Source organism: Malaya genurostris, chromosome 2, assembly GCF_030247185.1.
Source record: "Malaya genurostris strain Urasoe2022 chromosome 2, Malgen_1.1, whole genome shotgun sequence".
In the NCBI taxonomy this organism is placed as follows: Eukaryota; Metazoa; Arthropoda; class Insecta; order Diptera; family Culicidae; genus Malaya; species Malaya genurostris.
In genome coordinates, this window is record NC_080571.1 from 331,727,326 (window position 1) to 331,740,865 (window position 13,540).

Consider the following 13,540-nt stretch of genomic DNA (forward strand, 5'->3'; position numbering starts at 1 on the left):
TTTCAAATAACTTTACATTTATTGACATTGTTTCGCCGTTTTTTTTCATTAAATATTCACATTGCTGTAATGCTTGTATTCACAGTGGAAAACATCTCAACTTGTATCGTTCTCTCTACTTACTATCGACTCTAAATGTATGTGTGTTTTGTATGCATACTTAGCTTATGAAGGAAAATAGTTGCTCTCGCACGAAGCATTTGTTGTTATGATGTATGGATGAGATTTTGTATCGTTATAACCTTTCCGACCAGCTTGCGCGCACACGTTCGCACAATATCGAACGAACGTACGTTCGTTCGTCTTGCACGCAACAGCCTTCCGCACGCAGGGAGGAGACTAACTTCAGTATAGAAGATAGATTAATAAAATGTCTAGGCATGGATTGGATCGGTTACCTTACCAGCTAGTAAAAACTACTCTCTATTGTAATCGTTAGGGTGATTTATTTACCCACACGCAATGGTGCTCCTTATTTCATAGTTTGTTGTTTTGCATTCTATTTAAATTAACGAGCTCAACTAGCGTAATGAAAACAATTATTGTGTAGCTCTTAGGTCTAAATAAAACTATTTTATCAATAGTTTAACTATGATCGTTTTGCAAGACTCATTTAATTGCTCTATTGTACAAGATTCTCGATAAGTTTTTGTATTTTTCGTAATTTTTTTTCAAATCGACTCTCATAAAGATTAAAAACTCTGTTTACATAGTAATCAATTCAATAAAAATGGATGATCGACAATAAAACGATTTTCTTTCAAAACAAAAAAGAAAAAGGAAATATTCTTTCTTACGTTCTATAATTACAATGCTCCCGACAGTAACTAGATCGGCAAAGTATTTTGTCTCACCCTAATACTATGTCATACTATGTTTACTCACAATTTCTGTGTGTGTGTGTGTGTGTGTGTGTGTGTGTGTGTGTGTGTGTGTGTGTGTGTATGCGTGGAGGTGTTTCTCACGTTCACTTCCCCGTTGGAACACTCGCTGTTTAGCTCTGATGGTCGATCTTTTCCAACTTGTATCGATTGTACAACCTGTACGGTGTCCGGTTGACGTCGTTGACTCGCTTGATCACGGTCACATTCTTCACCAGATCGAACCGGGTGCTGCCCAGTAACCACTCGTTGCACATCGTCTGCTGGGCTTCGCTGACGTTTCGATCGAGCCATCGCTGAACGAAGGCATCGAACCGCTGGTGCATGGCTTTCGTAACCGCTGGGTGGGTCTGCGGAAACAGGTTGATTGAAAGTAAGAAGAAAAATTAATGATTTGAGTTATTTCCTTTTTCTTATAAAGTAAAAAAATTGCAGCCCTAAGTTTTCACCAATAACAAAACAATAAAAAATTGAAAAAGTGGAGAATGGAAGGCAAAAATGTTGAGGGGCAACGCGAATTTGGGAACATTCTCTAATTTATTGAACCGCTATGTACTTGAGCTATCCTGGAGATCAATTGATCTTCAATAGCGGTTTTGATTTAAAGAACTCCTGTAGAAACTGTTCCAAAGACGAATTCTGACACGGAGCTGGATCTTCTGTGTCAACAGATTTTACTGCTAACTCGAAGGTACACAGGACAAAGACAATTGTTCAGCTATTGCTACGATCCCAATGACACTAGATTTCTGGGAAATTCTGCAACCGAGAGCAGTTCCTCCGAGCACAAAATAAATCTAGATAAAATTTGAAAACCGTTCAAGTATGGACAGTGGTATAGCATGCGAAACGATTCCAAACGTTAAAGAAAATTTGTATGCGTTCTGCGCATTACGCTGCGTGGATTAAGAATGATCAACCAGAGCCTCGGTAAATAAAAATGTCTATATAATAGCAAAAACCACCATGGGAAATTGATAATTGCCTTGAATCTTGTGTAACTTTATTTGAGTGCATTCAACGCAGTAGAAGCATTTCTGTGGACTTCAAGCTAAACAAAACAAACAAGAATTCGCCTTTGTGTACCATTCGATACAGTCGTCACAACGACGGATAAAATTCCAAGAACAATAAAGTGTAAACAACAGAAAGATTATTTCGAGATTGGCAAACCTAATTTAAAGATGTTAAATTCGAGCTTCTGCTTTAGAGTTCCCAGTTTTGCTTGAGGAGTAGTTGCATCTCAATCTGAAGAATGTGCGTGATTTAATTATCCACAGTACTTCAATTTGCAGCTGACAATAACAGCATACATTATGTTGAACATGAAATCACCGAAAACAACAAACCATTTTACGAGTAGGATTATGTCATAGAATAGCGTGTGCATGACCGAGGATTATGTTTGAAGCATGTTGCAGTATGAAAACTCAGAATACAATGCATCTATGTACATCGCTGATCTTCTACGACTAACCACATGTCAATATTGTTAGAAACAGATTCACTACGATAAGAAACCGAACAAAACATGTACCTCCAAGGACTACGGAACTACTACAACACCAATTCCCATCGAGAACAATGAAAAACTATTATCTAATCATTAACTACAATCGATATACAAAAAGATATGTCTTTTACTGCTAGCAACAATGCGATCCATCGGAAAACTAATAAAGGCGAACACGGAACTACAAAATCCTACGATGTTTCCAATAACAAACACCAAAGCAACAGCAGCGACACGGAATGAATGGACGAAGAAGTTACCAGTGAACCAGTAGATCTATATGATCATGCGATTTTCTTTCTTCCGAGAAAAGAACCACAACGAGATATAGTAATGTGTTGTGAATGATATTACTTATACCCCCGGCGACGTCAAATAAACGACAAAATCAGTAACGTTTCTTCGTTATTTTGATGTGGAACACATCTTTATTTTCTATATAGGGGTGCAAATCAGAGACTCAAGAAGAACTACACGTAGAAATGTGTTCAGGTTTTAAACACTTACAGCTCAGTCTATTTTGTATCAATTATTAATATTATTTCACCATTTGATAGGATGTTTCGATTTGAATGTATCAAGCCACGTATTTTCAATTATATATAATTGAAATTTTGATTAGTAGCGAACAGTGTCCTATTTGGCTGCTAACAATCGTTGGCATACCAGATTTCCCTGCCATAGACGACGGTTTTGAAGGAGTAAACGATGTATCAAAGAGAGAGTATCGATCTGATTGGTCAATCGATGCAGAAGCGAAGCTGTTGGAAGCACCCGAATCTATAAATAGAAGCGAAATTAAAGCTAGCGTTTCATTCCTACTCGTAGCATGCTAGAGATAGGTTGCTGCTAGACAGCAAGACAAAAACGTGCCTCAAGACGAATGATGGTCGGATTGATTGAACTTTTTGATTGTAGATCATTACAAATTTTGGTTGCCTTGTTCCACATCAATGGCTCGAACAACCCCATGGGGCTGATCCTTGTAGTTTTTTTGTTGAGTTTTGTTTCAGAAATAGAAATTATTTGTAAATTCATGCCAGGTTCAACCTTTTTGGCGACACATTCATAATCTGAGTTTAATGTAATAATTGAATGTTTTATACTGATGGATTTCAGGCGTATTCAACAAAAATATTTCCGCCTCTTTCAAACTTGAATAACCCTCTTCATTTAACAGAGTTAGCGGCAGTTCATCATAGACTTGAAGGGTTGATAAAATCGATCCATTTTTCCTGGACCATACAGGAGGGAGTTTGAACGATTTATTGAATAATTATTCAAAAAATCATAATAGTTTGAATCCCAATTCATGGCTCTATTCCAGGAAATTTGCCAAATAGGAACCGACCAATTGATTTAAGAGGTCAGTTCGTGCTTGCATCTCACCCGACACAGTCGAAAATTGCTTGCGGTCGAGACGACAGAAACAAAGACAATACAGTGTAGTGAACACTAGAGTGTACGACATGGACAAATACGATTTAACATAGTTTGAAACTAGGCCTACAAGACCAAATACAATTTTTATTAATTTCAAGCGCCGTAAAGTCCAACCAGCAGCAAATGAAATTGAAATCTTACTTAAAGAACGGATGCATCTAGACGCTAATAATGCAACGGAGATTCATTTCAACAATGCGTCTAACTGTGTGTACATTATGTATAAACGTGAAAGTGATGCAATTATATTCGCTTCAGTTTACAACGAGGTGCAGTGTTGAATGTGACAATAATCAAAAAACAAAATCCCTGTGTACATGGTGGACAATGCCATAGAAGTACGCGTGTATGACCTTCCCCCGCAAAATATGTCGCTATACGGTGAAATTCTTTTCATCGAAAGGGAAGTATGGCGGATTTTTTCCCCAGCACTCGGAATGGCGTGCGAGTGGTACGTATGCAACTACGTAAGGCAATTCAATCTTACATCATTTGTGATCAAGGTGGGATACATTCGTGTTAAACGCTGAAAACCTATGAAAATCAGCTGGTTATATGTCAGTTTTGTGAACAACCTGCACACTACGGCAAACCTTGCACTGAAACTGCGAAAAGGACATCTTCAACCAAAAACAAGAACAACCGTTCAGTATCGGTAACTAACTAGTGAACCCGGTACCTCTGCTTCAAAACTGCTTTCAGACTCAAACCAACCATCAGTTGCAATCAATATACAACAAGGCGCATATACAGAAATTATCAACAAGTCCAAGAATGCGATCATCAAAGAAAACGGAAACCACACACAACAACGACGATGAAGCAATTGATGATGATATGAACCACAGACAAAGTAACCCTCGAACCTCGTTAGATGGAAATGGAAGCTTCTCTCCCCCTAGAAAAAGAGTGACAACGAGATCCAACAGCAAAAAGAAATATTGTTTAACAAAAATATAAGCCAATCAGCCACGTAAAGCTTGTACGCGAAAAGACCTGAATAACAATTTTTACAAAAAAGGTCAAAGGAACCATTTAGAGTTAGTGCTTAGATCCAATGGGCATTGAAAATGATTTCAGGTCGAATTTTAAAATATAAACTACCGAGATGTAGAACTACACAACAGCTGACCTTAATATGACATCGTCCTGAAAAAAAAATTGAATTTCCGTTCAACGGAGTGAAATTCTACTACATTTTGCAACAATGGCAGAACCAAGATTGCTTAACATGTCGAAAACTCGGTTGCCGGTACAAATATCGCTTGCGGATGAAGCAATAGCGCACGTAAAAATGAACTTTTGCTAGAAACTCACAGTGAGATAATTATGTAATCAAATGTGCTTTACAGAGTGATCGGTGAAAAGGTAGATCTATTAGAGTGAAGGTGATGGAAACGACACCTTTATTGGTTGGAAGTTTCGAGGCGGACTACGATATAAGAACTGCATGAGCAACCCTATGAAGTTTCGTTCCAAAATATCTACCAATTTTCCAGAACATCGTATTGTTTATGTCAAACGGAAAATTATATTTCATAATTGAACAAAATACTGAAAACTGTGATTGTGGCCATTCGCCTCCTGGATCCGAAAAAATCTCTTATATAAACGGGCTTAGTAATCAAAATCACAGTATCAGTTCGCTTTCACATCTCATCCAAGTAAGTCGATAAAACAAAACCGCTTACATTGGGGACAGAAGAAACCAAGTACAGTATTGTGTAGTGAACAATAGACCTCGAAAATGAGTGAACCATACGAACAAAAGCTACCGCCGACACGAAAGAATACAATTATTGTTGACTTCAAGCAGTGCAAAATTCGACCTTCGATACGAGAACTTGAAGGTTTGCTTAAGGAGCAAATGCATCTTGTGCATTTACTTCAATGCAATAAGACCAATAATGTTGTTTATATCCAGTTCTATAAAGAGTTGGGCGCAATTCAATTCGCTAAAGACAATAATAATGTGCACTATGTGGAGAATGAAAATATCAAGTACAACATTCCAGTATATATGGAAGATAGTGCTATAGAAGTGCGTGTGCATGATCTTCCCTCAAGCGTCATCGATCCTTACATTCGCAAAACTATGTCCCAATACGGAGAGATTCTTTCTATCGAAAAAGAAAAGTGGAAGAATTTTTTCCCCGGTATTCTAAATGGTGTACGTTTGTTACGCATGCGCTTGAGAAGGCCTATACCTTCTTATGTGACATTCGGTCAGGATACCAGAATTCCGTGCAAATCACTTGTTACCTATGACAATCAGATGGGCACATGTCAATACTGCCAAAAAGCTGTTCACTACGGTAAGCCATGTGATAAACTGGACAAGGAGACTACACCAAAGGACAACGGTGCTTTCTTTACACCAACCCCAAGCAACCCCAGTACACCTGTGACAGTCACCAACAACAGTGACGCATCCCCTTCAACGAAACCATCCAACGTATCCTCTATAGAACAAAGTACACCAGCTGCAGTTAACAGCTTACCATCCAACCAACCAGCAACTGCAAACAATGTACAACAAGATGCATCTACAACAACTAGCAACAAAATCAACAACAATATCACCGATGCGGCAATGGATGACGAGACGAACCGCGAACAAACTGCCCCTCAATTCTCGCAGGAGGGAAATGGAAGCTCCTCTCCCCCTAGAAAAAGGGTGACAACGAGATCCAATACAAAAAAGTTTTTAGCTAAAAACTCAGCTCAATCGGCCACGTAAAGCTTGTACGCAAATAGGCAAATCTTTTAAATAAAAAAAATCACAGTAGACTAGGGAAATTGTTTTATAGCGATAGGAGAAAAATAATGGCAAATGAGCACTTAATTAGAAGTGATAGAATATCGGAATGGCATTAGTTAAGATGGGGCGGGCATTATGGATCAAATACCTATTGATGAGTAATCGATATTTCCTGTGTTGCAGATTCTTTCTTGAAACTCTGCTCTGACAAAGCAGAAACAATTTCCTTTCATTAGAAATTATTTTGCAGACCGCCGGCGACTGAATTAACGTTATAGTGAGCAATGAGTGTATTTCAGACCAATACCCATTATGATTGTTGGAGTATTTCTACAACCCATTTAATCACACAAGAATGCTCTTTTGATGTCACTGACAGCTTCATCAATGCCTCGAAGATACCCGATTTTTCTCAATTAAATTATTCCTTGTCAAGGAAAAAAACGTAGCAGCGAATGATGCTAGCAATATTATTCGGCACTTACCTCTTTTGCCCTCAGCAATGATTTTCGTTTGTAGAAAATATGATCCTTATTCAGTACATAGCAAATCTTGTAGTTGTTCACGTTCAATCTGAGCTGCTCACGATCGTCCACGTAGTAGTTCTGGTCGCCATTACTGCTTGGTAATCGTTCCGGGGGTGTTTTACTCTTGTTGTTCCACACCGCACTCGTGATGATGACATCGTCGCCTCCCTTTTTGCTCGAGTTGATATTGTTGTTGTTATTATTATTGTTGTTCGTGCCCATTTCAATCGATGCCGTGTTGTTATTTTTCGGACCAGTGGTCGTCGTTCCGCCACTAACCAGGGGTGATTTGCCACCGCTGGATCCGCTGACACCGTCCGTTGTGGTATCCTCCTTCAATGTTGCTACCGCCACTACCGAATCGATCGCCGATGTCGGGATCGATTTTTTACATCGACGCAGATTACGCTGCAGGAACAAAGCTTTTCTGGGACCGCAGATGTAGTTCTGTTTCAATGAGTAAAACAAGTACGCTATTAGCATTTCCGGTAGCAAAATTGATTATAGTTACACATTGAGAAAAAATACATGCAAATGAAACTGCTCGATCGGAATCGAATTCATGCCGTCGGAGTAGAAAAGAATAAAAGCCAACTAAAAATTTCTACTTGAAGCAAATGGAATCATCATTACACAGCAATGTTAAAAGAATACATTCATTCCTCTTCTGGTCTAACACATTTCTTAGTATTTTGGTACGTTGCGACTTTAAGATGTTGAACGAATCTCTTCATCAGTACCAGGTCAAACTTAAGATTATTTCCAACGTCATTGGTTTCTTATAGTTATATTGTTTTAAAAAATACACGATCAATGCGTAATTTGCCGCCAATAAATATTTGTAAATGAGATAGTTGATAGTACGAAAATCAAATTAAAGGTAACCTAAGAACGATTTTCGAAGGGTAAAAAATCCGATTGGGATTGGTTAAGAACAAATTATAAGAGATAATAAATACATTACTCTAGGAGAAAATAAACCAACATAGACAAAAAAAATGCTAGATCCCACTGTACACCACAATACTTTATATGTAAAGACAAACATATAGTGTTTGGATTGATTCGCATTACAATTATAGTTTTTTAAATCATAAGAGCATAAGTTGAAAACTCTAAGCAATACCTACTCGGTTTTGTCTTCTTCTCTTCTTCTGCACTATAGCAATTGTCCTTACGCTTCTCTTCTGATTTATTTTTCTTTTCAAATAATAGAACATCTAGACTTCGATCTTCGAACAAACGATCAGATTCAGCAGGAACGTGGAGCGATATTCAAATAAAAGGCAGTCCAGTTCGATTGGATTGTTTATTCTTTATTAGTTAGCTTTTAAAATTTGCATCTAACACAAGGAATTACGGTACGGTACCGTTGTAGTTCTGAAGAATATATAGTTCGAGAAATACTGCTCAACATTTCTTAGATCGACATCTACGCTTCGTTTTCATCCAATAGAAAGGGAAGATAAAATTTACCCGTCGCGGAGTACTACCGAAGTTCGCAAAACTAGTACGAACTTTGCAATCCTAATTTCGATTCCAAACATGTTTGATTTTTATAAAAATTAATTTCGTGAACGAACGTTCCAAAGAGAACAAAATTTCCGTGCGTGCTAATCATCAATCAATCTATTGTAATGAAATTGAAAACTCACGTATCAGTTTTTTTTTATGTCAGTCCCATTCCACATTAGTTTTGAAACACTAACAAAATGCGATAACAAATTCCTGCAACGTTGAACAAGACAAATAGGGTTATTGTACCAATAGTCCATCTTACCAGTAGAGTCGCCGTGTCGATTAAATGGCTTTCAAATTATCGAATTGGGATAAAATCGAATATACTCAAGTCTTTTGTGATTTTTGTAGTTTTTCATGCGAATTTTCCTTGTCATTCGATTTTTTTATGAGAATTTACAAAGTAATGCAGTTTTTTATGGGAGCGGGTCATTTCGCCGAAAGCCATTTCGCCGAAAGTCGTTTCATCGAATGCCATTTCGCCGAAAGGGTAATTTCGAAAACATCAAACTTTTGTGTTATTATACCTCGTGTATAACTGATGTGGCGCAGCCTCATAACCGAAACCAAGATGGCTCGGCGGCATAAAGCCGCCGAGGCGACGCCGGCTGAGTTGACCGCCGACCCGCCGTCGGAAGCGGGAGCCTCTTGCATACAAACCTGTAACCGCCTTGTTTGCCCGTTCTACTCAAAGCTAGTTTTCTTTGCTTTAGTTAGGTCCGAACGAGCGGTAGCGAGGTCAGACAGCACACGAATCAAATCGATGTGGCGAAGCCGCATTAGATATTTTTATATTTAGTAAACGGAAAATATCACATACATTTGCTTGGTAGATACCTATGGACTTGCTTTGATGATTAGTGGGTAATAGTCAGCAAGTTTCTTTGGGAACTCCGTTCTGAGGTTCATTAATCAATCTTTATTCAAGAAGTACGATTGTAGGTCAATAAATGGGCGGTAACGTTATCATCTTTAATTTGTCTTTATTTTAAAACGATTCTCATTACGATTTTAAGACAATTGCAGGAATCGGCGAAATGGCTTTCGGCGAAAAGACATTCGGCGAAGTGGTCCATTCGGCGAAATGACATTCGGTGAAATGACCCTTTCGGCGAAACGGCTTTCGGCGACATGACCCTGATCCGTTTATGTGATTTTTTTTTAATAATCCGGTTATTTATCCGAATTTTCAGTATGAGATTTTCTTGTTTTGACATAGAAACGAATATGGTGTTATCGCGATCTTTTTTCAAGACGACTCTCTTGAACTTACAATCTTTTTTTCTCTGTTAAAAAAATATATTTTCGAGATAACGCCTGATCTCAACGTTTGATGCACTTTTAAAGCATTTGGCATCCAAACCAAATCTCTATTTCGGAATTCACGAAATATTTCTAAGTGAATATTTTTTAGAGATCATTTCGAATTTCGACGTTTCATGAGTTTTTAAGATCTAGCAACAATTTTCTTTGGTTTGCGATTTTTTATGCGAATGGTTCTTATGTGAATTGTTTTAGGATTTGCATCCACCACATGAAACAGACTTGAGTACACAATGTCTTCGCTTCGGCTCTAAGAAGCAATATCGCAGAAAAAATAGTTCGAGATAGCAAATCTCACTCTGACTTATGGTTTAAGTAAATGAGTTGACTACTATACAGCTGAGATGAGAGGAGGTACCGTCCCCCTAGTGCTTTGTTCAGAGCTAGATCGAAATGCAGCAGGGGAATGGGAAAATATTTCGTATTCTTTCCATTCAGATCACAACTTTGAGAGGGAATCGAACTTTTTATTGGTGATTGCAATAAATTTTGGCACATGAAAAAAATGTGTTCGTTCTCTTTGAAACTTGTGTAACAAAATATCTTTCGAACAACCCAATGCAACATGAATTCGACTTTTAAAATTTCATCTTGGTTTTCTTGTTTTTTCAATGTTTCATATATACATACAGAAACAGAATGCCTCGTCGTGCTGCTTCTCGCGGTAAGGAACATATAAGTGAGCGGTTGTAACGCACAAACTCGGAAATAAAACTAACCACTAACATTATCGGTGATGTCGGGGGGGACTTCCAAAGAAGAGAATCATTATCTACAATATGCAATACGATAAAAGCCTACAGTATAACAAACGCGTTCACTCGTTTAGACCGTTCTCGCTGGCAGAGAGAAGCTAATACTCTAGTATGCGCTTATAGTACTTAAATACCGCAGTCCACAGCTATGTTGGTTGTGCATTCTCAAATGTAGCAAATGTGGGTCTGAGTTATCTACAATCAAAACTTTATGTCTTCACGTTTCTACAGAGAATATTATCACTGAACTATAATCGATTTACGATTGTTCCTATTCTTCGTTTCGTATCATTCTATCATTCATTCTTGTTTGACCTGGCACGGAGAAAAAAAAGATCAATGTGAAGAGAAAGCTTAAATTAGTGGGTTATGTTCTTTGTACTAGAAGGGGAGGGTACGATTCCAATAAAAACGGAGAATGTTATTGTAAACGCAAAAAATACGAAGGGCGAAAACGAAACCTTAATTCAAAAGGTACAAGTTCATCGTGATCCCCGAAAAAAAACAACAAACAAACGGTAAAACTAGAGAAACTAATTCCAACTTAAAATCACAGAATTTTGAAAACAGAAAACGTATCAACTGATGGCAGTTGGATGAACTGATGCTGTTATTTACAATTCTCGCAATTAATTTGTGCGCCACTTCACAGTAGGTTGCAATCAAATTAAATATTGAAAATATGATTCGTACACTAGCACTTACCATATCATCGTCCGGTTTTTCCGTTTTAATCTCCAGATTGGAATGCAATCCAAGCCCACCGGTTATGCTGGCACCACTTTCGCTTCCCGTTCCCGTGGCGGCCGGATTCGATAATCGGTCTACGTAGTTGCTGAAGTTTTGAGCGTTCTTGAAGTTCTGTGCCTGCTCGTCCGTCTCCGTATCTAGCAGTTCAATTGTAACCCGACAATCGATTTTATACTGCAGAAGAAGGAATGAAGAGAAAAAAATACATATGAGTACACATCTTCAATCGGTGATCACCTGATACGTACAACATAAACCTTGAAGCAGTTTTCATCCTGCAGAGCTGCTTCGGCTTTGCGTTGGTAGGCTAGTTCGTGGACGACACGACGATTCGCAGTACGACACAGTCCACCAGCACCACCTTTACGTTGTTCGAGCTGGAACAGTTCAACACACTCGAGAGCCCCTCGCTCGGTCACACAGTGCTGCAGTTGCCTTACTGCGTTCTGAACAACCTGTAACACACAGAAGAAGGCAACATCAAACAAACTGTTCCACGATAAAAAAAACAACAAAAGTAATGCTGAAAAACTTACTCTGTCTAGCGTAAATGCAATGTAGGCGTGGATGCCGAACATCTCCCGCAGGGAGTCTTCGAAATTACCCGCCTCCATATTGCCGTCCAGCACATTCTTCAACATTTCAAGAAACGTGGCATAGAAGTCTTCCACTTTGATTTCGCTCTTCGGTTTCAACCGGAGGGCGGTTGCGGTACTGTTGGTACGGCTGATTTGATAAGCTTTTTCCTCGGTCGCAATAATCTGTGCTCGCTCGTAAATCGTCCGGAGTCGATCACACAAAATGGTATGTAACCGCAAGAACAGGTACCAGTTGTTGTTGGTGAAAAATAGCGTGTAAGCTTCCTCCTAGAATTAAAGAGGACAGAAAAAGGTTATTAAATTTCCGACATCGTCGCATTGGGTACTGCTACGAGCAAGCAACGATACTTACCAGATGTTTGCTGATGGCATGGGCAGGCAACGGTGGGTTCAGCGATGATTGCTGCTGTGCCGATTGAGCGCTCTGACAGTTACTACCTGACTGCTCTGGATCATTCTCTTGTTTGATTTCCATTTTGATGGCTTCGTCGACCGAACCTTCTTTGCCGCTATCGTCCGTCGTTGATTCTCGATTCACGACGTTAGCACTACTAGGGTCACCGGCAACTGCACTACTACCAGTCGACTGATTGCCACTAGCAGCAGCTATCGATCCGGCCGATGCTACTGCTGCTACTGCTGATCCACTTTCGGATGCATTGTTCAAAGCTGTCGATGACGCCTTAGCGCCGGTTGTACTATCGGGTGTTTCCTCTTTTATCAATGCTGCCGCAGAATCCTTGTTCTGCTGCTGTTCGCCAGCATTACCACTACTGCTGTTACCTTCACCGTTTCCTCCAACGGAGCTACCTGTTGTGCTATTGCTGCTTCCGCCATTTTTATTGCCATTTTTTACTGAGGTTTTGCTTTCATCCTCGTGCTCTTGATCGACGTCCATGTCTGTAAGTGGGAGCAAAGATACGAGAAATTAGTACCGAAAAATTGACCGTTTTTCGGTGTCAGTACTCACCATCTTCCCGTTCATCATCGCTCAGCTGCTGACGGGGTGCGAAGAAAAGGTCCGGAACAAACTGCCGCAGAATGTGTTTGATACGACCCTTCTCCTGCTTCTGGATGCCCGTTTGTCGTTTGACGTGATGAATCAAAAGGTTGGCCGCATCGTCCAGTATTGTTTTGTCCTTGTACGGTAAAATCAAGTGCGGCCCACTGGTCAACGGATTGGTGCCGACGTCCTCGCTCTGTTCGTGACGCTGATCAACGCGAAAGGAATTAACAATAAAAAAAGAAGTATTTGTAGCAAATATGTCAACCACAGCCAGAGGTAGTTTGCTTTTACCTTCATGTAACTCACCTCATCAAAAAGTGTTTCAATTTCATTGAATAAACTTTTCGATCTTAGAGCCTTAATGTCGTTCTGCTTAAAGTTAATACCTTGGTGATCCAAGGATTTCAGATAGTACTTTTCGTTCTGCTCGCGCCATTGCTTATTGAAACCCTACCGGACAAAAA

General features: G+C 39.3%; 1 protein-coding gene across 2 annotated transcripts in view; it reads right to left on the reverse strand.

Moving 5' to 3' along the window:
• LOC131431578 (paired amphipathic helix protein Sin3a) overlaps window positions 1–13,540 on the reverse strand; it is a 33,222-nt gene continuing 19,682 nt past the window's right edge. Inside the window, exons 4-11 of one of the 2 annotated variants that reach the window (XM_058597384.1) lie at window positions 13,368–13,526; window positions 13,041–13,281; window positions 12,423–12,970; window positions 12,008–12,337; window positions 11,720–11,926; window positions 11,427–11,645; window positions 7,084–7,572; window positions 1–1,231 (exon numbers count right to left, since the gene is read on the reverse strand). In XM_058597384.1, the coding sequence (XP_058453367.1) occupies window positions 995–1,231; window positions 7,084–7,572; window positions 11,427–11,645; window positions 11,720–11,926; window positions 12,008–12,337; window positions 12,423–12,970; window positions 13,041–13,281; window positions 13,368–13,526 (2,430 nt within the window). In that variant the 3' untranslated portion in view covers window positions 1–994. Of the gene's footprint in view, window positions 1,232–7,083; window positions 7,573–8,120; window positions 11,037–11,426; window positions 11,646–11,719; window positions 11,927–12,007; window positions 12,338–12,422; window positions 12,971–13,040; window positions 13,282–13,367; window positions 13,527–13,540 lie in introns of those variants that run through there. The other variant, XM_058597385.1, reaches the window with a different exon arrangement.